This window comes from Acinonyx jubatus, chromosome C2, assembly GCF_027475565.1.
Source record: "Acinonyx jubatus isolate Ajub_Pintada_27869175 chromosome C2, VMU_Ajub_asm_v1.0, whole genome shotgun sequence".
Taxonomy (NCBI): Eukaryota; Metazoa; Chordata; class Mammalia; order Carnivora; family Felidae; genus Acinonyx; species Acinonyx jubatus.
This window is the reverse complement of record NC_069384.1, coordinates 126,272,816-126,294,817: the sequence shown is the minus strand read 5'-3', so window position 1 is coordinate 126,294,817 and position 22,002 is coordinate 126,272,816. Positions and strand designations below refer to the sequence as shown.

The following is a 22,002-nucleotide window of genomic DNA, read 5'->3' as shown; positions in this document are numbered from 1 at the left end:
GGGGTGGTTGATGTAGGGGGGCCTGGTGGTGTTCTCGTGGGTGCAACCCTGCAAGCAGTCTCAAATCTCTGTCTTCACAGAACAGTCCAATAGTCTGAATCTTTCTGGAATCTCAAGACCTGTATCTTGGACTCATGCCCTAAATTAAATACTGCAAACAAGGCAATTATTTTCCAGCAATGGTCTGATAGTCGTAGCTGTCTACCGGTGTACCCTGTCACTTCTTATCACAAGCTAAGCTACAGGTTGACGGCTCCAACGAGAAACAGAAGTTGTCCAAATTAGCATTTCACATTGTTAACACTAGATCTAAAAGTGTTTGATTGGATTCAAGTCTATCCATAATATTACTAGAAACTTCAACGTTAAATTTGTCAAGAAAGGAATTACACTTAGAGTCTTGAAATATAATCTGTATTGTTGTAATCTTCAAATTGTTGTTGTAAAGAGCATTATCACTACTTGGCAAAGTTCCTCATCAAGGTCTGTATGAAGAATTTAAAGACATTGTTAATTCAAAATGCCTTGATCAGGAATTGTGCATAATGGTTTCAAGCGTAAGTCCTTATATAGAAAGTTAAAGTCACAAAAGAAAGCTCAGGGTTTTCATTAAAAATTTTTTAAAAAGACCATATTAAGTCATACTAGATCATATAAATCATATAAATTCAATGTCTTCTAATATTTGCATTTATCTTTATCATCATAATTACATATTTCAGAGAAAATCGATGAATTCTGTCCCATATAGACACCTTTAAATCCTCTCTTGTTTACCCCAGAGGGTTGTACAAATATTACTGTCTATGCTTTTTATGTGAAGTCTTCTTCGAAATGTTCAGTCATGAGATGAGAGGGCCTCATGGCAGAGCCTGCCATGAGTTCTGGCACGTCATGGGCCTGCCCCTCCTCCTCTTCCTTTATATGCCTCAGCTAAAATATTTCTGCAGTTAAAATCTATTTTGATTAATGGTTAAATATACGTGAGCTACTCAGATGACAGCTCATCCATTTATTAGTTCATTCGTCAAACATTTAATCAAGCAAACCCCTCAACTAGGAGCCTGAGCACCTGCTACTCCCTGCAGGTGCCAGCGCAGGTGACACAGACCCCAACTCCCTTTGCACTCCCAGAACCTGACAGGTGTGCCTGGCGGCCTAGTAACACACCTGCGCCCTGAGCACTTTGTATCTTAAAAGTGCTTAAAGATAGCCCCAGTGCCCAGGGCGATGGGGCCCAGAGAATGGAGTCTCAGAGCAGGGGGGAGCACCTCAAAGCCAGCTCACCACTTAGCAGCTGTACGCCCTTGGGCAGTTTCCTCATATGCAGAGAGTGGACTCTGATCCTTACTCAGCAAGGCTGTCAGGAGACCAGGTGAGAGGCTGAGTAGGGAAGAGGACGGAAAAGCTGTAGATGGAGCCTTGTAGGTAACACCAAAGAGGGCAGCTGTAGGAAAGCATCCACTCAGGCATCTGACCCTGGCCTCGGGGTCTGGGAGTCAGAGGGGCAGGTGTGAGGCAACCCAGACAGCCAGCTCATCCAAAGGAGGGGTGGGGGCTGCATTGCAGTGCAGATGCTCACAGGCTTCTGGAGAAATGCTGGCCAATCAGATTTCGGTGTGATTTTCCTTATTTTTAAATGTTGGCACTGATTAACTTTTTTTTTTTTAAATACTGCATGCTGAGCAGTTTTCAACCTCTGCCCACACCAGTATTGGGGTGATAAGGATGACCTGGTACCAGGCTCCATTATCCCTGGCAAGGCCCCTCAGAAAGGGGGTAGCAAGGCAGCAGGAGGAAGGGTCATCTTTCTTGCCTGCAGGGCTCCCGGGGAAACTGATGCCACGGAAGGTGGCTGCCCGCCATGTGTTCCATCCTCAATGGAGAATGGGGCTCATCTTGCAATAGAGTGGACTTCTTTAAGAGTTAAAACCAGGAGCACCTGGGTGGCTCAGTCAGTTAAGCATCCGACTTCAGCGCCGGTCATGATCTCATGGCTTGGCTTGTGAGCTTAAGCCCCATGTTGGGCTCTGTGCTGACAGCCTGGAGCCTGGAGGCTGCTTCAGATTCTGTCTCCCTCTCTCTCTGCTCCTCCTCCAGTTGCATTCTGTCTGTCTGTCTCTCTCTCAAATAAAAATAAACTTTTAAAACAATAAAAAAAGAGCTAAAACCATAAAACTTGTAGAAGAAAAAATCTTTGAGACCCTGGTTTAGGCAAAGATTATTATTATTATTATTTTTAATGGTGGCACGGATGATTTCTTTGCCCCTGAATTTAATGAATGCCAACATTTCAACATACATTCTTCAAAATTACATAGAATAAAAGACTACTGAAAATGTCTTAGTTTTGGTCTAATTCCATGCCTTTCTTCTGTCTCCAAGAAGCAAGTGCTGTCCTAGTGATGGTGTTAACATCTCACAACTATATTTTTGTATTTGTTATATCTATATTTTTGCTCACCCACAAAGAATGCACAGCATGACTTCATGTAGTATAATCTGTATGTCCATATGCTAGAAACAATTAGAAAATGTACTTTAAAATTTATGCCATTTACCACATCATGAAAATACACCTGTAAATACCTAAAAATATATCTAACAAAAGACATTACTAAACACAAAATCTACTAAACATTACTCCTGAGAGAAAGGAAGAATTTCCTACCTCAGCCTCAAAATTGGAAGATGGAAAAGATGAGTGGGGCTAGAATAGCAGGATATATCCAAACACAGTGTCTAATGCAAATCAGTACTTGACCTTTACATTATTATGACCCTGTAAATACCCGCATATAATATATACCATGATTAATATGACTTTTTTGTACAATATTTCTTCATGAAATTAGTATTTGCTTTGTTTTCATCATAGCTTTCACCAAATAGTCCTGCGAACTCCTCAATGTCACTGTAAAATAGCCCCAGTACCTCGGGTAACTGATTTAGTGGTCCCATTTTATTTTTTCCTGTGATATGCCTCCTGGACTGGTCTGCCCTCTTCCTTTCTAGACCGTGTCCATCCTCATTGTCATGCAGCTGTTCCCCAGATTTGTCCATTACCATCCTCCTGAGTACCCCCCTTGTCCTCCCTTTCTGCAGGAGCTTCCTGGTCCCAGTGCACACTGTTCTTGGCTTACAGGAGGAAGTGGTAATGCCTTATATGTCATAATCTTGAACATCACACACTGTTATTTCTGTCACATTCTAATTGTTAGAAGAGAGTCACTAAGTGTAGCTCCCACTTAAGGGGATGCAGATTAGGCTCCACCTTAGGAAGGGAGGAGTACCAATGAATCTGTGGAAGTATTTTAAAACCACCACAGGGGCACCTGGGTGGCTAAGTCAGTTGAGCATCTGACTCTTGATTTCAGCTCAGGTCATGATCTCAGGGGCATGAGACTGAGCCCCACATTACGCTCCACACTGGGCATGGAGCCTGCTTAAGATTCTCTCCTCTGCTCCTCAAATGTATCTCACTCTCTCAAAAAATAATATAAAATAAAATAGTAAAAAAATAAAGTAAAACCACCATAGATGCCATTTGCAAACTCTGTGTGTGAGTGTGTGTGTGTGTGTGCATGGGGAGGGATCCTAGAGGATTCCCTAGAGGTCTAATAGGGTCCTGGTTCTGTCACTGGAGACCTTGGATTGGTTAGTTTTCTCAAAGAAGAAATGTTTGGAGGGTATAAGGCTGGCAGCCAGGGGCATTATGTGGGATAAGGGCTTGGGGTGGTCTCACCATACAGTATGCAAATCGTATATATTTTCTAACCATTACTTTTCTTCATGTGGTTTCAGATGCACTGGCAGGCTCTCTTGAGTGGGAGATTTTCCTTTTCTTTCCCTGTCTTTGGACTCTCCTTCCTTGTCTAGGTAGATTACAGCTGTTCCAGCCAACTCCCAGAAACCCTGGATGAGCTGGGTTTTGTACCTGGTGGCTCAGGATGGCTGCCATCTAGTGATCTTGGAAAATTCTAGGTATGTTCATGGACCAGGGGGTGTATTGGCTCAACTGCTTGAATTTAAGGCAGTTACCTAGAGGGAAGGTCTTTTAACAGAGCTGTCTAGGAAGGGAATAGCTGTTTCATGGACGGGTGAGCTCCTGGTCTCTGGAAGATTCTAGGAGAGGTAGGTGGCCAAGTGGTGGAGACAGGATTTCTGCTCTTAGAGGCTAAAATCAGTGATGACTAGGATTTCAGGAGGAGCCTGGGACGTTTGGATTCAACACCGCACTGGGAACAACACATGGCCCTTTAATATCATCCTCATAATGCCGAGGACACCCACGGTGTGGCAGTGATGACAGCTGACACTCACCAAGCAGGAACTATGTGTCAGGGGCTCTTCTGTTCACTGTATTCATGTTACCTCATTCAGTCCCCATAAGAAATTTGCATGCTGAGCGCTTTGATTATCCCTAGTTCACCGCTGAGGAAACCAAGACAGGGAGGATCAGTAACTTGCCGAAAGCAGAGGGAAGTGGCTGAGTTGAGACGGGACCCAGGGGATTGCGCTCCTGTTATGCCAGCCTGACGTTGGCAGACCGGGTCTGAGCTACAGGCCTTCCCTGGCCTTGGGCCGGCCAGAGCTCAGTGAGAAGGGCTGTTCAGCTAGCTGCAGAGCTTCCCCAAGTTGAACCAATGTTTACAGAAAGAAACCACGGCTTCGATCATACATTAATGGCTCCCGATGACGCAAGACAGCTTTCAGTCAAACGGGACCAGCAGCTAAGAGGACATCTTTCCAGAAAGAGGCCCATTCTCTTCTTTTTAAAATGGACTTTTAACGCTCTTGCTGAGCTTTAAAAATTTCAAGTGAAGCTTTTACTGACAGAGTGGATTTCCTCCCGCAATCAGGTTAACGTGTTCTCTTCACTGTGTTTCTCCTGGGACGTGGGGAAGGAGATCCGGCTGCCGAAGAAATGGAGGCCAGAGGGTTCATGGTGCCCACATTTGCCCAAGTCCCAAGGGCAGAACCATCACAAAGGATATGGGCAGGGGAGGGGACAGCCTCTAAATGCCTCAGGCATCTTGGCTACACCTAATTTTTTTTATAGTATAATAAATGTTAACTTTCCCATCCCCTTGGTTTCACGTACATACACATACAGCAGCCAGTGTTCAGGGAGCAATTTGTAATCCTGCAGTTGTTTCGATTTAAATAAACGTCTCCCCGTTTTCCCCTGTCACCATTCTTTGTCCATGTGGGAGCTGCCAGGGGCCCTTACATCTGTACTTCATTAATCATGTGGCCCAATTGTTCTTGGCTGTTCAGGGCTGTGGCTGCTCCTGTGCCCTCATGCCCCAAGCGTCTGCACAGTCCTGTCTGCCACCCGGGGCAGGGCGCCACGGCCTCCGTCCCTGCACAGCTGGGGTGCAGTGATGTCTGATTCCTTGTGTCAGAGAGGCAGTCAGCCATCCCTCCTGATGGAAACAAAGCAATCTCAGCGCAAGCTGAGGACCATGGGTTCCTTGAGAAGAAGGGTACTCCTCTGATCGATCTGGTGCCCTGATGGCTTCCTGGTGGCAAACAGTGTGAGCGCTCCCGGCTGGTGGCAGTTTCTGTCTTCCTGTAAACATACATTTCCCTCAAGGCAGAGACACTTGCTGCTGGGCATGTATTTTGTACTCAGTTGAGAAAAAGAGGGAAATGACTGCTCTGGATGTTGTAACTCAACAGCCTTTTTGGTCAACAGCCCTGGAAATAAATCCAGTGATCTAGGAATTCGCTTTTGAAATGACAAATTGATGTTTACTTCAGAAACTTACTGATCATTTATTCCAAATGCAGGTGTCATTTAATCATGACATGAGATGAAACAGCAGGAACGTCCAGCCTGGGCTCCTTCTTCCTGGGGTGGTGTATACCTGCGTGCACTTGCGAGCTCCAGGTAGGTATGTTGGGTGGCATCTCCCTGGAGCCCAGAGGCGTCGGGAGGCCTCCAGACCATCCTTGGACCTACGGTTGGGCAGCTGACTGGTTGTTAGTGGGCTAGTTGGCTCTGTTGGGATTGGTGTGGGGAGGGCTGCAGATGCCTTGAGCTATATTTATGTGCTACTAAACAGAAGCACTGAGCTTAGGCTATAGAATCTCCTTTAAATAGGGTCCTGGAAGGGGAAATCTGGGCCAGGAAACACAATTAGGGAGAGGAAAGGCAATTCCATGAAGCTATTCATGGACAAAGAGTCCTGACCACCCCCTGCCACCCACATTCACACACAGGGTGACCATTTTTCTCTTGTCAAGCTGATGCCCTTTGTTTGAGTCCTGTTCTGTGGAATATGCATGTGTTCTCTTTAGAGCCTCAGAAGTAAGTGTGGGCTGCTGGTCTTGGTAAAAAGTTCACCCACTTCTTTAAAGACCACCATGAACTACCTCCCCCACCATCCCCAGGGTGGTCATTCCAGTATCTCCCCTGCCTCAGGTTCCCAGCCCTTCCTGGGGGTGTGGCCCTCCCTGAAAGCATCTTGGGTTCTCCTCAAGTTCAGGCTGTGGTGTCCAGAGCTGGGCAAAAGGCATGGGGCCAGTCTTGGTGAATTGGAAACATTTCAACAAATGTCAGTGAATTGGTTACTGGACTGCTGAGTTACGTTACTTTGCTGGTCCTGCCTTCATCTTTCCTCTCTGTTTTCCCAATGAAACACTTGCCCAGCATTTATCAAACCACTATTTTGTGCCGTGGAGAAAAACCAAAGTATCTGTGTTCAAACAATTCATGACTAAGTGTGTGGAACCTCCAACAACCCCCACAATCACATAAATCACATAGAAAGTACCTGGTTAACAGATGAGCTGACAAAGTGCTAAGTGGAACAGGGAAGGTGGGCAGATAATTCCACATGAGATTGGTTAGTGGGAAGGCTAAGGAAGGGCTGACAAAAGATCTGGGGTTGGTTTGGATCCCTGAAGACCAGGCAGGGCTTCTCCAGAGAGAGGGGGAGGGAGGGGAAAGAACAGCATGTGTAAAAAGTATGGTGGGTGGGGGGGCGGGCGTGCAGTGCCTGGGTGGCTCAGTTGGTTGAGCATCTGACTCTTGATTTCGGCTCAGGTCATGATCCCAGAGTTGTGGGATCAAGCCTGCCCACTGAGCCTGGAGCCTGCTTAAGATATTTCTCTCTCTCTCTCTCTCTCTCTCTCTCTCTCTCTCTCTCTCTCTCTCCTTCTCCCTCTGCCCCTTTCACCCATTTTTGCCCTCTCTCTCTCTTAAAAAACAAAACAAAACATGGTGGTATGAGGATCCATGGCCTGCCTGGTGTTATGTAGTTAATTTTTGCAAGAAGCATCTCATGGAATCTCTAGCTAAAGTAGAGAAAACATTGTGAAGCCAGAGTGCGTGCTATAGATTGAATGTTTGTACCCCTCCCCCAAATTCATGGTTGAGACCAAATCCCCAAGATGATAGTGTTTGAAGACGAGACCTTTGGAAGGTGATTGGGTCATAAGGGTGGAACCCTCATGAATGATATTAGTGTCCTTATAAAGAGACTCCAGAGAGCTCCCTTGCCCCTTCCACCATGTGAGGACACAAGGAGAAGAGAACCATCAGGAAGTGTGTTCTCACCAAACACCAAATCTGTGAATGAGTTGATCTCAGATTTCCTCCAGAACTGTAAGCAATGAATTTGGATTGTGTTTTTTTTTTTTAAGAGAGACAGAGAGAGAGAGAGAGAGAGAGAGAGCGAGCAGGAGAGGGGCAGAGAGAGATGGGGACATAGGATCCAAAGTGGGCTCTGCACTGTCAGCAGCTAGCCTGATGTGAGGCTCAAATTCATGAACCGCCAGATCATGACCTGAGCCAAAGTCAGATGCTCAACCAATTGAACCACCCAGGTGCCCATAAGCAATGAATTTCTGTTGTTGATTAGCCACCCAATCTGTGGTATCCATTATAGGAGCCAGAACAGACTAAGACAATGAGGAACTGAATCTTATCCCTTAGACAATGGGGAGTCGTCGGCAGGTTTTAAGTAAGAGTATAATATGAGCAGATCCTTCTGGCTTTAGTGTTGAGGTTGTCCTGGATGACAGGATCCAGGAGGCCAAGGAGGAGAGGGAAGGAAGAAGCTGCCTTCTGTCAAATTGGTCCACAGCACCTTGAAGGTGGCTCTTGGAGAATGCATTCCTCCTGTGCAGAGACAGCCAGACATGGAGCCCGCCCCTTTGACAAACCCTTTGGTGGCATTTCACCAATGATCGTTGGATCCCAGATGGCTTTGGAATCTTCTGTCCCCCTCCTAGAACCTCCACCCGTTCTTATCTGAATCCTCCTTGGCAGACACAGAGGGGTGCTGCTCAGATTTCCCTTCAAGAGAGAACTTGCTGATTATCTGCAAGGCGTGTATTGTATCAGATAGTTTAGAGCTTCCAGTTGGCAGCGTCTTCAGTGTCGGCCTTAGCTTTTAGACATTGTTGGATTCAAGTTGCTGATTTGGGGGGAAGATTTTTTATATCTGTGTTGATGAGAGATATTAATGTGTTGTTTTCTTATAACGTCTTTGGTTTTGGTCTTATGATAATGCTGGCCTCAGATGAGTTAGGAAGTAAGCCCTCTGCTTCTATCTTCTGAAAGAGATTGTAATAAATTGGTATACCTTCTTTCTTAAATGTTTGGTAGAATTTGCCAGTGCACCTGTCTGGCCATGGAGCTTTCTTTGTAGAGGGTTATTGATTATTGACTCAATTTCTTTAATAGATTATAGGCCTATTTGGATCACTTATTTCTTCTTGTGAATTTTGGAAGATTGTGTCTTGCAAGGAACTGGACCATTTGCTAGCCTAAGCTATCAAATTTGTGGGCCTAGAGTTATTCATGGTATTCCTTTATTATACTTTTAATGTGCATGGGATCTGTAGTGATACTCCCTCTTCCACTTCTGATATTGGTAATGTGTCCTTTTTTTCTTAGCTAGCCTGGCTAGATGATTATAGATATTATTGATCTTTGCAAAGAACCAAGCTTTTGACTTTGCTGATTTTCTCTGTTGATTTCTTGTTTTCCATTTATTGATTTTCGTTCTTTTAAAATTATTTCCTTTCTTCTGTTTCTGTTGCTCTTGTTTTTCTAGTTTCCTAATGTGGAAGCTAACGTAAATTGATTTTAAGAGTTTTTTTCTTTTCTAATATGTGCCTTCAATGCTCTAAATTTCCTACTAAAAAGAGCTTTTGCCACATTTCTCAAATTTTGAAAAGTTTTGTTTTCATTGTCATGTAGTTCAAAATATTTTAAAATTTCCCTGGAGATTTCTTCTTTGACCCATTAGCTTTTTAGAAGTGTGTTGTTTAATCTGAAAAAAAATTGAAGTTTTCCAGTTATCTTTCTGTTAATGATGTCCAGTTTAATTCCCCTGTGGTCTGAGAGAAGACAGCACATGATTTCTGTCCTTTTAAATTGGTTGAGGTGTGCTTTACAGCCCAGAATGTGGTCTCTCTTGGTGAATATTCCATGTGAGCTTGGAAAGAAGGTGTAATATGCTGTTGTTGGGTGAAGCAGTCTATAGGTGTCAATTATATACAGTAGTTTGTGGGTGGTGTTGAGTTCTACTATGTCTTTACTGATTTTCTGCCTGTGGATGGGGTCCATTCTCTCACTCCAGATGCAGGAGGGGATTTTTCTCTGATATGCCTGGTGGGACCCAGTGGAGATCTGAGAGATAAAACTCAAAAAAATATGGGGGCCCTGATTATTGGGTCCCTAGAGAGTTTTCAACTCTCAAAGTTGTCCACATGGAGCCCCAGCAATTTGTCAATTACAATTCAGGTTGTCCCACCCAGGCAATGCTTCCCATGGAGGTTTCTGCTCTGGTGGGTTCTGATTCTCTGTACCACCTGTCAGTCTCTCCAGTTTACCTTGTGACATGACCTCACTTGTCCTACAGACATAAGAAGAGCCGTTGATTTTTCAGTTTGTCAGCTTTTTACCTGTTAGGAGGGAGTGATGGCTTCGAAGCTTCTTACATGCTGGATCAGAAATCATATGTCTGCCTTCGCTTTTGAACTGAGGCCAAGCTCTTTCTGAGAAGCCCCCAGCCAGTGACTGAGCAGACTAGGGTCTGGCCTGGCCGTTTCTGCACAAGGGACTCTTCTGTTGTGTTGTCTGAGACTTGGACCACTGCCTGAAGTTCTCCCTGCCTGATCCTGCTTCCTCCATTTTTATCTTTTGCAGGTATTACCCTCTGATACCCTGTGTGCATTCCTAACTCTGTCTCAGAAACTGCTTGCCAGGGAATTCAAGTGGTAAATTTGAACATACGCTTGATACTGTTGTTGGTTCCAGGAGGAGAACAAGGAAATCTATGAGCCACAGGATATGGATAATCTGATTTACAAAGTGTAGCTTGCTAACCTTCGGGCTAGGCTCCACCACTTATGGTCACACATCCCCATTTGGCTGTGGTGCTATGAGCCATCCTCCACAGTACTCCCCAGGAGTGAAGACCTCAGCACCTGGCCTCTTCAGAGTCCAGAAAAAGGAGGAGTTTCTGCCCCTCTGTTAAAACCAGTCTTTGTTTGAAGACCTACCTTTTCTACCCGCACCTGACACAAATTATGCTTTCTCCTGAGATGGTGAAGTTCTTCTGGGAGGCTTTCACGGAAACCTTGGCTTAATACACCAATAGTCCTGGTGTTCTTACAAGAGGAAACATGGGGAGTCATGGATCAGGTGGTGGTGGGGGGCCTCGGGTCATCATGGAAAGCAATCACCACAGCATGGCTGAGAGATGACAAAGGCCTGAATTAGGGCAAAGCTGTGGGAGTGCAGTGGATGTGGGGGTGGGAGAGTGGGTCAGAATGGACAAGATTTCATCATTGAGGGGAATGAAGGAGTCACTAGTGACCATCATAAATCTGACTTAGGTACCTGGGGGATGGGGATGTATTTACTGTGTTGGGGACCCAGGAGGAGTTGGAGGTAATTTGGGGGAGAAAAGTGACTTCAGTATCTTTTGACTTGGGGATGCCTGCAGGACATCCAAGGGAGAGCATCCCAATTGCTCCCTGACTTTTAGTTTTCTTTCGTTCTGCTTGCAAAATCAGAGAGAAGCAGCATCCTGTCAGGGGCTGTTGCTTTCCCTTTGGTCCCGCTGCTGGGTTTTCTCCAGCCCCATGCCCTCAGGCAAGAGAGGAGCTGGCAGCGCAGTCTGCTGGGGGCTGCAGGGCAGGCTCTTAACACAGCAGGGCCCTTCAGATGTTCCAAAACTGACAATCTCAAGTCTACCACCTGCCAGCATTTGTTCACAGAGACACAGCATCACAAACTCTCCGGACTGGAAGGGACGTTAGAGGTCATCCGTTCCAGCCTCGGGGTTGGCATTTCCAGACTGTTCTAATAATTTAAGAGTACCTCCTCCTATTAATGTGGGAGACTTTCTTCTAACTTCCCCTTCATATGCTATTAAAGACATGGCCCTACCCGTCCGTGGGCCTTCTTCCTTGGGAGAAGTGTGCTGGGGCTCATGTTTGTGGATCTAGCAGGGAGGGACACGACGAGGCCAGGTTTGGGAACGCAAGTTCTTTTTGTCCTTCACACTACAGCTACGAGGATGGTCTCCATGGTTACGGCAGCTTTTCAGAGGTCTACATTTTCATTTTCTCTATTTCCCTAAATGTCTAATTTATGAATAGTCTGTTTAGGTAACCTACTGGAAGTTTCTGTATGGATATGAAAATCAAGAAATATATATAGTGAAAACAACAAAACAAGCAGGCTGATAGGCATTTTGGGTACTTTTTTTTCTCCTCCTAATAACAGAAATTAGGATTGACTTTAAAATTTTCAAGTTAAACAAGATTCAGTGAAAGAAACACTGCCTTCATGTTCTTCAAAGGCATGTGAGCCAGAGAGGGGCTGGAGCTAACCCAATTATGTTTTCTTTAACGTGAAATACCTATTTGCCTGACATTGCATTTGCACCTCACCGATGGGACATTGATTTCCACCCCCCCCACCCCCGCCCGGGCTCCCTTTGAACATGAAAGTGTTTTTTCCTATTTCCCCCCTTGTGAGAGCAGTGATAAGAACAGATCGATAATTACATTGTTGGATAAAAATGAATATAAATTTTATTGAAAAACAACACCAGCAACAATGTGGGGAAAGCATACGCAACAGCCACTGGCCCCCACAACTCAACACACACGTTATGAAAAGTAATCACCTCTTAAGATTTCCAGCTACTTATTCCAAATGAAAAGAAATGATAGACCCCAGATAAACTGATGTGGGACACAGACGCACACCCCCTTTGAACACACTGCTAACAGCAAAGGATGCAGCAGCCTCGCTCGCCTTGTGTTTGCTGCGGGCCACTTAGCGTATTTCAAGGATTCACTGGTTTAGAGAGAATTTAGTCCTTCCAGTTAGCATGGCATCTAAAACCCAGACCACTGGGAAAACTTTTCAAGTCCTTTCAGAAGAGGATTTCACAAACTTTCTTGGCAACTTGTCTCTCCTGCTTAAAAACAGGAAGTAGTTCTTTATGTCTAGCCTAAATCCTTCATGCTTCAGTTAATCTATTTATTTCCTTTTAGTCTCAGCAGGCTGTGAGGAGTTTGTCTTGGTGGGACAATGTAGCATATGGGGAACTCACAATGATCATAATCAGATTGAAACGGGAGTCCAGCTGTGCTGCTGGCATTTCCGAAACCAGCAAGAAGAAGGTAATTGCAGTTGTGGTTGTAGCCCATTTGCCTCCCACTGCCCTACCCTCCCCAGCCTTCTGGACCCTTCTGCCTGTGGCCTGAGGTCTGCCACCCTAGGACGTGCCAGCCAAAGCTCTGAGATTGATCAGTTTCAATCCTTCACTGGCGAAGTAATGAGTGCGGTGAAAGCTGTCCCTTCTAGTCCCATATCCAGGGTTTCCATTTCACGATGTGATTCCCGGGCAAACCACTCCCCAATATTATATTCCGAGTCTTATCACCCTGCCAGGCAGTCCCCAAGCTCACCTCACAGCTTGTACGTAGCAAAGATGTGCTCCGTGTGCACATGAGGAAGCGGTGAGATTCCACGAGAAAGCACCCAGTGGATTTAACACAAACATCTCATTAGGATATTTCAGATTCTGCGTAAAAACCCTGGTGATAGACTCAGCCTCACAGTTTTCCTCACCGGCAGCTCCACACATTGGGCACCAGGGAGCGCCCGTGTCATTCCACCAGGCGCTGGGACCCCCCGCCAGGAGACAAAGATGGGGATTTGAATAAAAGATTTCAAAATGCAACCCCGAATTCTACCCTGAGCAGCATGCGTATAAAAATTCATGAAGATTGGATTTCATTTCATGTATTTTTACTTCAGTGGAAAGAAATACAGGTGATTTTTTACTGTGCCTACAGCTGTCTTTACAAAGGTGGGGGGGGGGGCATGTGGTTGCTCTGCAGACACTTTGAGAGGCTGGGCCTTGTCTTGGTTCCTGGGGCAGCTCCTGTTTTGCTGGGTGGCATTCTCTGCATGCTCCAGAAGGTATTAATTATATTATTTTAAAAAAGATACATGCCGTTCTCATCAGGACTAGCCATGGCTCTGGGTCCAGTGAGTGACATGAATCACAGAAGGCACTTACTATTTTGACAAAACACAGCACATTTCTTTCAGCCCATAAAATCAAAGGTGTGAAAAGAGGCTGTTTTCAGGGTGTAAAAACTCCCCTTGTTTTCCTGTCTTAGTGCATAGCAGTTCCGCCTCTGGGGCCTTTGTGCATTTTCCAGGCCTGAGTGATGCAGTGCCAAATGCCTGGGTGGTGGAGCCTGCCAGAGGACTGGACATAGGCCAGGGCAGAGCTCAGACCCTCGTGGTGTACTCCCTTCATTTCCAGGACCCCCAGCCTGGTAGAGGACGGGCTTCCCTGTAACGTGGCCGTGGGCCAGGTCCAAGCTGGGTGGCAGCGGGGATCTTCGGGGAGATGATGGCCTGACGTGTTGGGATGGAGCTTTAGACAGGCCTGTGCAGGGGAGGCTGCTGCTGCCCACCCTGAGCTCTGAGATGGCAGGGGCAGGGGCCCCTTGGTCCTGCCCGTAACCCCAGCATCTAGCACAGTGACTGGTGCATATTAAGTGCCCCGTGAACATTTGCTGAAGACACAAATGTGCGGATGAAGGCACGAGCATCGGGCTGGCCCTGGCTGTGGCTGAGCCTGAGGACATTTAGAATGGTGGGGGGTGGGGGCAGTGCTGGCCAGTGCCAGCTCTCAGGGTGGGGGTGCTGGGTTAGGCAGGGGCCACAGAGCTGAGAGGCCAGGAGACAGGGAGCACCTGCAGGGCCTCCAGGCGCCAGGATGGTGTTGCAGTGACCACACAAGGCCTCTCCATCCCTCCCTCTCGCGCTGCCCTTGCAGGAGCCAGCCTCTTGGTTGTTGCCATGGCAACACCGGCCTGAGGTGCTGCTGAGGGCCGGTGGGCAGCTGAGGCTCCCAGGGCTGAGCAAGCGTGGAAGGCAGGACCCCAGGGTCTCTCATGTCAGAGAAAGGAAGGAAGGGAGATGGAATATGGACGAGCACAGAAACTGCTCTCAGAGCAGGTGGAGGTCCCCCCACCCAACCCCAGCCAGGCTTTGCTGGTAGGGACCACTGGGGGCCGGCAGAACCGTGTTTTTACATGAGTCTGCTTGGAACTACGGTACTTGCACTACTTCCTGCCTGGCCTCCCTGCCCAGGTCTTTGTTTAGGGTTACCAACAAGGCCCCCTCAAGGCTCTAGCAGCCTCTTATGAAAGCTGCAGGCCAGGGCCTGCGGTCAGGCTCTGAGAGGGCCTGGAGGGCCACCAACTAACTAGACTGAACTGACCCTCAGGTTCCTCTGGGAGCACACAGTAGGAGGTCTCTCACCCTTAGACTCAGGTGGCAGGGCTAACGTGGCATCTTTCACCCGTGGGCCCTCTACCCCAGACACCCAAGGGTGGGCACTGGGAGTCCCCTTGTAACTTTTCTGTTGCCACATCACAGGTATGCACAGGGATTGTGGAGCCTCCAGCCCATCGTGGGCCGGCCAGCTCCCTCTTCACACCTTCTTTTTTCTAAGGCTCTTGAGGAGCAAGAGGCAGCAGGAATGCTGAAGACGGTCAGGTCTGGGAAAAAAACGGCAGTGCAACCCTCCCGGGGGTCCGGGAATTGGTGAGACACACTGATGCTGCCTGCAAGGGGCTCTGTGATTCAGAATAACTCAGCCTTGCAGATCAGGTCCCTCTTGGGCACAGAGGAGAACTCTCCCACCATCACGTGAAAAGCTTTCTGCCTGAGCCTTGTCCCTGCTTTCCCACATCAGCCCTATAAAAACAACAACAGCATTAACACAAGAAGGGGGCATCTGGGCAGGGGTGTACAGTTTACAATACCTTGGATTTACATAGCACCTTTTTCTTCTAAAGGGCCTTTGCCTCAGTCCCCTTGGCCACCGCCACAACCGAGTGCAGCCATCAGAACAGAAGCATCACAGCTCCCGCGGCAGAGCGGAGAGACTGGGGCAGAGGCCTAGAAGTGATTTCATGCAGACTCGGTGTCCAGGGCTCTCTGCACTTCCCGTTGGGCCGGGCAAGTGTGGCCTCGGCCCTCTGGGAGGGTGTGGCCGGGGTGCCGGCCCTCACTGGGCGTTCACTTTGTATTTCAGGATGTAGGAGTAGAAATTGTGGTTGGCGTTCTCCAGCACCATGACATAGACTTCCTGGCAGCCGGCCGTGTTGCAGCTGCCCTCCCAGTAGCCCTCTTGATTCAGGGTCAGGGGCCACGTGTCCTGCCCCTTCACCAGGGCTTTGGCGATGCCATGTAGCTTCAGTTTGAATGGGACGTTCCGGTTGGCAGGAAGCACGCCCGACAGAGGCTCCAGCAGCTCATTGTCCTGCCCCCAGTTGCCAAAGCTCTCGGGGAACATGGGCCAGTTCACCTTGGTGTTGGTGCAGCACAGGAGATAATTGAAGACGAAGACATAGTTGCCTGGCTCCAGCCTCTTCTTGACAAAGATCTTGAGGGCAAACTTGCCGGCCTGGGGCAACTGGACTTTGAGCTCTGCCCGCTTCTCCCGCTGCGTCTGGAAGATGTAGCGCCGCTGCGTCTCCTCGGTGATGGGGCCTTCGTCCCCGTGCAGGGAAGCCAGGACGCTGATGCCCTCCTCCACGCCGAAGCTGACGGAGCAGCGCCCGTCGCTGGTGTGGATGATGGGGTCGGGGTGGGAGGGCTTCATGATGCCCATCTGCTCCGAGAACCAGCTGGGGCCCACGGGCTGGTGCAGCTCAGCTGGCAGCCGGACGCCGATGTCCACGTAGTTGCACTTGAGCGTGTACTCCAGCACCGAGCTGTAGATGTCAGACTTGCCTTTGGCAAAGATCTGCAGCTTGTGGGTGCCCACGGTTGGAGGGTATATGTCCAGCTTCATCCCATTCTTCCTGAGGCTCAGCAGCCCATGCTCCTGCTTGCCATTGAGCATAAACATGAAGAGCGTGGGGGCGCAGCTCTCAACGGTGACAGTGGCCTTCCCGTTCACTGTGGAGAGAGAACCAGGGTCAGGTGGGATGGGCCCAGTATGTGCTGATTTGCTGGTAAATGTTTAGCAGCTGGGTCTCTGGGCGAGGGGTGGGGGTGGGGGAAGCCCTAATTTCTAGTGGCTGCCCACTTCCATGGTGTAAATACTTTCAGCACGATGGATTTTAAGCAATCGAAGTGATGTCACCGACCACGATGTGAGCCAGCTGCGGCACACCGCTGGAAGGGCTCCCCTCCACGCTGCGGGTGGTTCTCTTAGAGTGAGCTGAAAGCTGAGGGTCTCCAGAGAAAATCTGCCCCGGCTGGATGTGCTTGCCCCACCCAGGTGATTCACATTAGATGAAGGTTGCATGGAGGCTTAGTCTGGTTCTGGAGCAGGGGAGAGGGTCCATGACCAGTTGGAGAGACACCCTTTGTCTCCTTCCAGTCTCGAGTCTTGCCTCACACCTCCCCCTCCTGGCATCTGTTCTTTACAGTGTCAGCAGCTGTCAGGTGAACGCAGGACCTTAAAACCTGGCTGGAATGGTTCACCACCGAAGGCTGCGCTCAAGGGGTGGGGCTGCCTCCTGGCTCCTGGAGCCCCCACCCAGGCCTCCCACATGGACGTGGCTCCTGTGTCTCTGGAAAGGTCAAAGGTGAAGGGGAGGGCCTTTTGCATCCACCCACCTTCTGCCTCTCCCTGTGCCTTCCAGTTTTGTCTTCCTCTATCCTCGTCACTTTTTCAGGGACAGGTGGCCAGTTCTCTGGCTTTATAGCCCATGAGCATTCCCCTACTTGGTTCTCCCTGCCTCACGGGACCATGGGGAGGGGCGGTGGCTCCTTTCAGAGCCTCACCCACCTTCCTCCATGCGGAAACCTTTCCCTACCTTCCACTGCCAACCCATTCCCACTGCAGTTCCCCTCCACCCATGTAGCTCTCTTCTGGCCCCTGACCCCACTCTCCAAAGACTTCAGTCACTTCCTCCTAAAGTCTGGACTGCTGGCATGCCCTCCTGGAAGTGCTCTTCTCCCCTTTCACCCACCATGCTCTCTAGCCTAGCCCTCTTCCCAGCCCGCTGACCACTGCCCCATCTTTGCTGCCATCCCTTTCCTTTCCGGTATATCAATTGTGGAGTGTTTTGTGCTTTGGTGCTATTTTCTTTGTCTACTTTCTTTCTCTTGGTTGAATCTCTACTCTCTCTTTGCTTCCTCTTCTAAGCCAATTCAGCGGGCAGAAGCTGTCTCAGCCTTCAACTGCTCACAGATCCAGTCTGTTCCATCTTGCATGAGAGTTGGCTGGTGAGATCCTGTGGAATTCATGTCTGATGTGGAGTGCCAACCAGCACCTCCACATGGCTGCCCGAGGACCCCGAGGAAAATACCTGGTCACTCTTGGGCTCACTTGTGTGGGTCACCATCAAACTGGAGACCAGTGAGAGACCTGTCCCTCCTGCCTGGCCTGAGTCAGGACCCTCCTTTTGGGGACCACAGGGCATTCTCTCACATCCTCCAGGGCACACCTCCTCACATCCAGTAGCCTTCACAGTCTTCTTCCCTCCACTGCTTTCCTCCAAACCAGGTAAGACCTTAGTATAATGTCTGACTGTAAAGAATGCAAAAAAAAAAAAAAAAAAAAAAAAAAAGCCTTTTTCCAAGCCCTCAAGTGACGTTGAGCTCCCCGGAAGCCTCTCTTGTAGCTCTGCATCTCCTTCAGAAAACTTAGCACCAGTGCAATGAATTAGTTCTCTGCAATGTCTGTCTTCCCTGCAGGGGTGGGGCTGTGGGGAACTGCACTCCTGCCTCCTTTCCTGACTGTCCAGGGAAAGGACCAGGGTGCCTGGCCCAGCAGATTCTAGGCAAAGGTGAGGTGAATGGCTGGAAGACTTGAAATAAGGGCTGGTGATTCCAGGGACTCTGCAGGAGCCTGTGACCCACCCCTGCATCCCTTTTCCCTCCACCTCCTCTCATCCATCTCAGTGGTATTCCACCCCCTACATCCTGTGTCCTCTTCCTTCCCTGATTTTGCCCACCTGTTTCCCTCTTCTGCTTTCTTCCCGTCCCCACTCTTAACAAAACTAGCTCCAACAAGCAAAAATTCTTTAAATATGCATCATGAATATGGAATCAAATTTGAGATTACTGTATATTAAGATACCCAATGTTTACAGTTCTGTGTCTCTTGCAAAGGCAAGTTCTACTCCGCTATTAATTTGATGTTGCTGTAGCCTGGTCCATTCTTCCCTGTGGTTCCATGGGCCACAACAGACCGACCAGGCTCCCCATCGGATATAAGCACGGAAATGCATTCTCAAAGACAGCAACCTCATGCTGTTATTGTAACAGCAGGAGCCTCCAGGTATTTGTAGTTTTAAAAAAGTAGCCCAGAGCTCAGCAGACTGGTTAAGGCAACCACTGTGAGGTGGAAGGGACAAATCAGTTGGAAGGAGTGTGGGGACGCCTGTGCTCCCTGCACCCCTATCACTGTGCAGTGTGGGGTGGGGCTCACTCACAGACCCGCGCACAGACCTCTCTGTGCTAACAGCCAGTGTGAGCTCAGGCCTTCCCAGGCCCCATGCAGCAGAGATGGTGCTGACCAGCAGTCTTTGCTAAAGTGTGTGGTGGGTGGGTGGCTGGGTGGGGGCAGGTGCATTGACAGGGTTGTGCTGGGCCCTGTAGTGTGTCCAGGTTATGTTCCCAGCCCCAGACCAGGCACGAGGGCCTTGAACATACATAAGACAAAGTCCTCTGGAGTCGGCCCTGTGAGGCTTGTGACCACAGTTCTGTGGCCTCCCCTCCCCTCAACATACAGGTGGCCCCCATAAACCTCAGAGCGCACAAACACACCAGGCTGGGTGCCCGAGGCCACTGTGGGGATCCGGGGAGCAAAGGTCAGTCCAGGTCAGCCATGGGACAGCTCAGCTGGGTGTCCTGCACTGCCTACTCCCAGGGAAGTTGGCTGGGAAAGGCTGGACTCTGCCTCCAGGAGGGAAGCAGAGCCAAGGGGCATTTGGGCTAGTGAGGGAAGGGCGCCGAGGAAGCCAGGCTGTTCCTCTGGAGCCAGCCCTAGCCTAGGGGTGCTGGAGGGCTTGCTGTGTCCTGCCAGTGCATGTCTGTCCCTGTGTACCGTGATGCCTGCTCTCTTCCAGCTCCCAAGACCCAGCTCGGCAGCCACTCCCCGTAACAAAGCCTCCCCCAGTTCTCTGTCCTGGGAGACCCCCATTGCTCCCCCACTAGCCGGTTAGACCACTGACACACAGATCCCAGCTTGGCTGGGCCAACACGTCCTCTTTTCCAGGAGGTCGGAACAACAGAGCAGGCTAGTGAGCTTCTGTCGAGGACCTGAACTGGGAGGTGGGTACAGCCAGGCCTGAGGCAGTCCTTTCCCTGCTGTGGGCACTGGGAGAGACTCACCTAGCTACGAACCCTTCAGTCCTGACTTGCTGACAGGTTGGGGTGTGAGTGTGGCCCTCAGGGGCTAGGGAAACCCAAGGACTTCCTACGCAAGGATGCGTAGGTGTGCTCAGGCATCTGTCCCTGCAAATGTGACCGATGGCTGCGTCCTGCCCTGATACCCTGTTGGCCTTGGCTGCCTTAGTAGCACCTGCACATACATACAGCTTACAGCAAGCTCACGGGCCCTGGCAGTCCCCTGGGGGCCCGGATGCCTTGAGGTACAGAGCAGGCTGCTCTGTCCCTGCTGCTACCCCACTGGCCACCTGCTCTGGGCTTACCTGTTTTGATCACCGAAGTCTCTGGGTGGGCACTCAGCATCCCTTTGTTGTAGAATTCACTCTTGTGGTACATGTTGTTCTCAAACTGCTTCAGAGATTGAGGAGGTTTGAGCAGTTGCCAGTTCTTGTTGTCTGGGAAATGGTCCTCGATGAACAGTGCAGGATGGGTGAGGAAGTAGAATTCATTGTAGCTAGAGGTTGGGGAAGGGGGAAGCTGGTCAGTAGCCATGTGGGGTGATAGGCCTCAGCTCTGTGGAGAAGGAGGCGGGGGCTCGCAGGGGGATCTCTGGGGCCTTCTTTTGCCTAGCATATCCACAGTAGGGGCCCTGCCAACAACCCAGTGGAAGGGCCACTATCTCCAGTCTTAACATGGGCACTGCAGATGGCCCCTCAGTGGCTGCTTCCAGAAATAGGAGCCATGGCAGGATCTGAGGCCCCTTTTAAGAGAAGACCATAGTCCACTGGGGCTGTCTAGGTGGGGAATGAGCTCCTGCTAGTCTCAAAGCCAAACAGAGATTTGAGGGAGCAAAGGCATAACCAATGGATCAGGTGCAGCTAGTGGGGTGGAGGGCCGGCAGGCAGGGAAGGTCTTGGGTGGGCAGCCCTCCTCTGGTCCCTGGGGCCAATGAGACATGGCTCTCTAGAGGTTAGTGATAGGGAACAAGAGAAGAATTGGGAGGTTCATCTGAGATGGGGATGCTTCACTCTCGGCTTATATTTGGTCTGTGTGCAGAACTGTAGAGATTTAAACTGCAAAAATCAGAGACAGTGCTCTCATTTTTCTGGATAAAAAAGAATCTGAGCTGCAGAGAGTTTATGATCCAGGATGAATGTCACGGCCTTAGGTTAAAACCACAGTTGGTCAAAGCCTTGGAGAACAGACATGCTCCAGCGCCCTGCACCCTGCCACCCTGCCCCACCGTGTCTCGCGGTGACTCTGTGCACCCACAGCACCCCCTCCTACAAGCCATAACCCCTTCCGCACAGATACGATGTGGCTGCATTCAGCCCAGAGAGGAGGAGGAGGAACCCTGGTGTCTGGTGGAAGCAGACACCAGGAAGAGAATTCTGGCATCCCAGTGAGAGCTGTAACACGGTCAATGGGCCAAAGGCCTGAAGGGAATCTACAGACTGCTAAAGAAGCTTCTCAGCCCTGCCTTTCCTCTCCCATACGGCCTGTGGGCAAATGCTGGGCTTTTAGAACTTGGGTGGAGGGGGCAACCGGGAGCCAGAGGAGGGATTTTCGCAGGTGGAGGGTGAGGTGACAGAAATGTCTGGACCCTTACTGTCGGCTTGGAGCTGGCTCATCTCAGAGCTGGAGGAAGGGCGGGAGTGGCCAGCAGCAAGCAGAGCCCACCTTCCCCATCCACCTGGCTTGTCTACCCGCTGCTTCAACCTGACACCTCCCCCATGTCCACCAAGCAGACAGGCAACAGAACTGAGATTTATACTTACAGGAAGGTGAATTTGGAGGTGGCAGAGTCCACCAGGCCACTGCCCCAGGTGCTGTCCAGCAGGTGCCATCTCCCCTCCAGGTACACAGCATTCCAGGCATGGTCAAACTCCCCGGAGAAGCTCTGTCCTGTCTGGTAGCCAAAGCCCTTGGAGTAGCCAGGCACGGTCATGCACTGCACTCCAGCGATCCTGAGGGTGGGACAGGGGGTCTGAGAGGTGGGCTCCTGCTGGCGCTGCCCCTCCCCCACAAGTCTGTCTGTCCACAGCCCCAGGCCTCAGACATATCTGCTGTCCGTCAGTTCCCTGCCCCCCCTTCCTTTTCCCTGCCTTTCACAAGCCACATACAGATGGCCTGAGGGCTTT

General features: G+C 49.6%; 1 protein-coding gene across 9 annotated transcripts in view; it reads right to left on the bottom strand.

The window, feature by feature from the left end:
* Positions 1-15,308: 15,308 nt before the first annotated feature.
* Positions 15,309-22,002, bottom strand: part of KY (kyphoscoliosis peptidase) — a 57,120-nt gene continuing 50,426 nt past the window's right edge. For all 9 annotated transcript variants that reach the window (XM_053221426.1, XM_053221429.1, XM_053221431.1 and 6 more), the window contains 3 exons: positions 21,640-21,828; positions 20,185-20,375; positions 15,309-16,474 (listed from right to left, as the gene is read on the bottom strand). In XM_053221426.1, the coding sequence (XP_053077401.1) occupies positions 15,579-16,474; positions 20,185-20,375; positions 21,640-21,828 (1,276 nt within the window). In that variant the 3' untranslated portion in view covers positions 15,309-15,578. The remainder of the gene's footprint in view (positions 16,475-20,184; positions 20,376-21,639; positions 21,829-22,002) is intronic.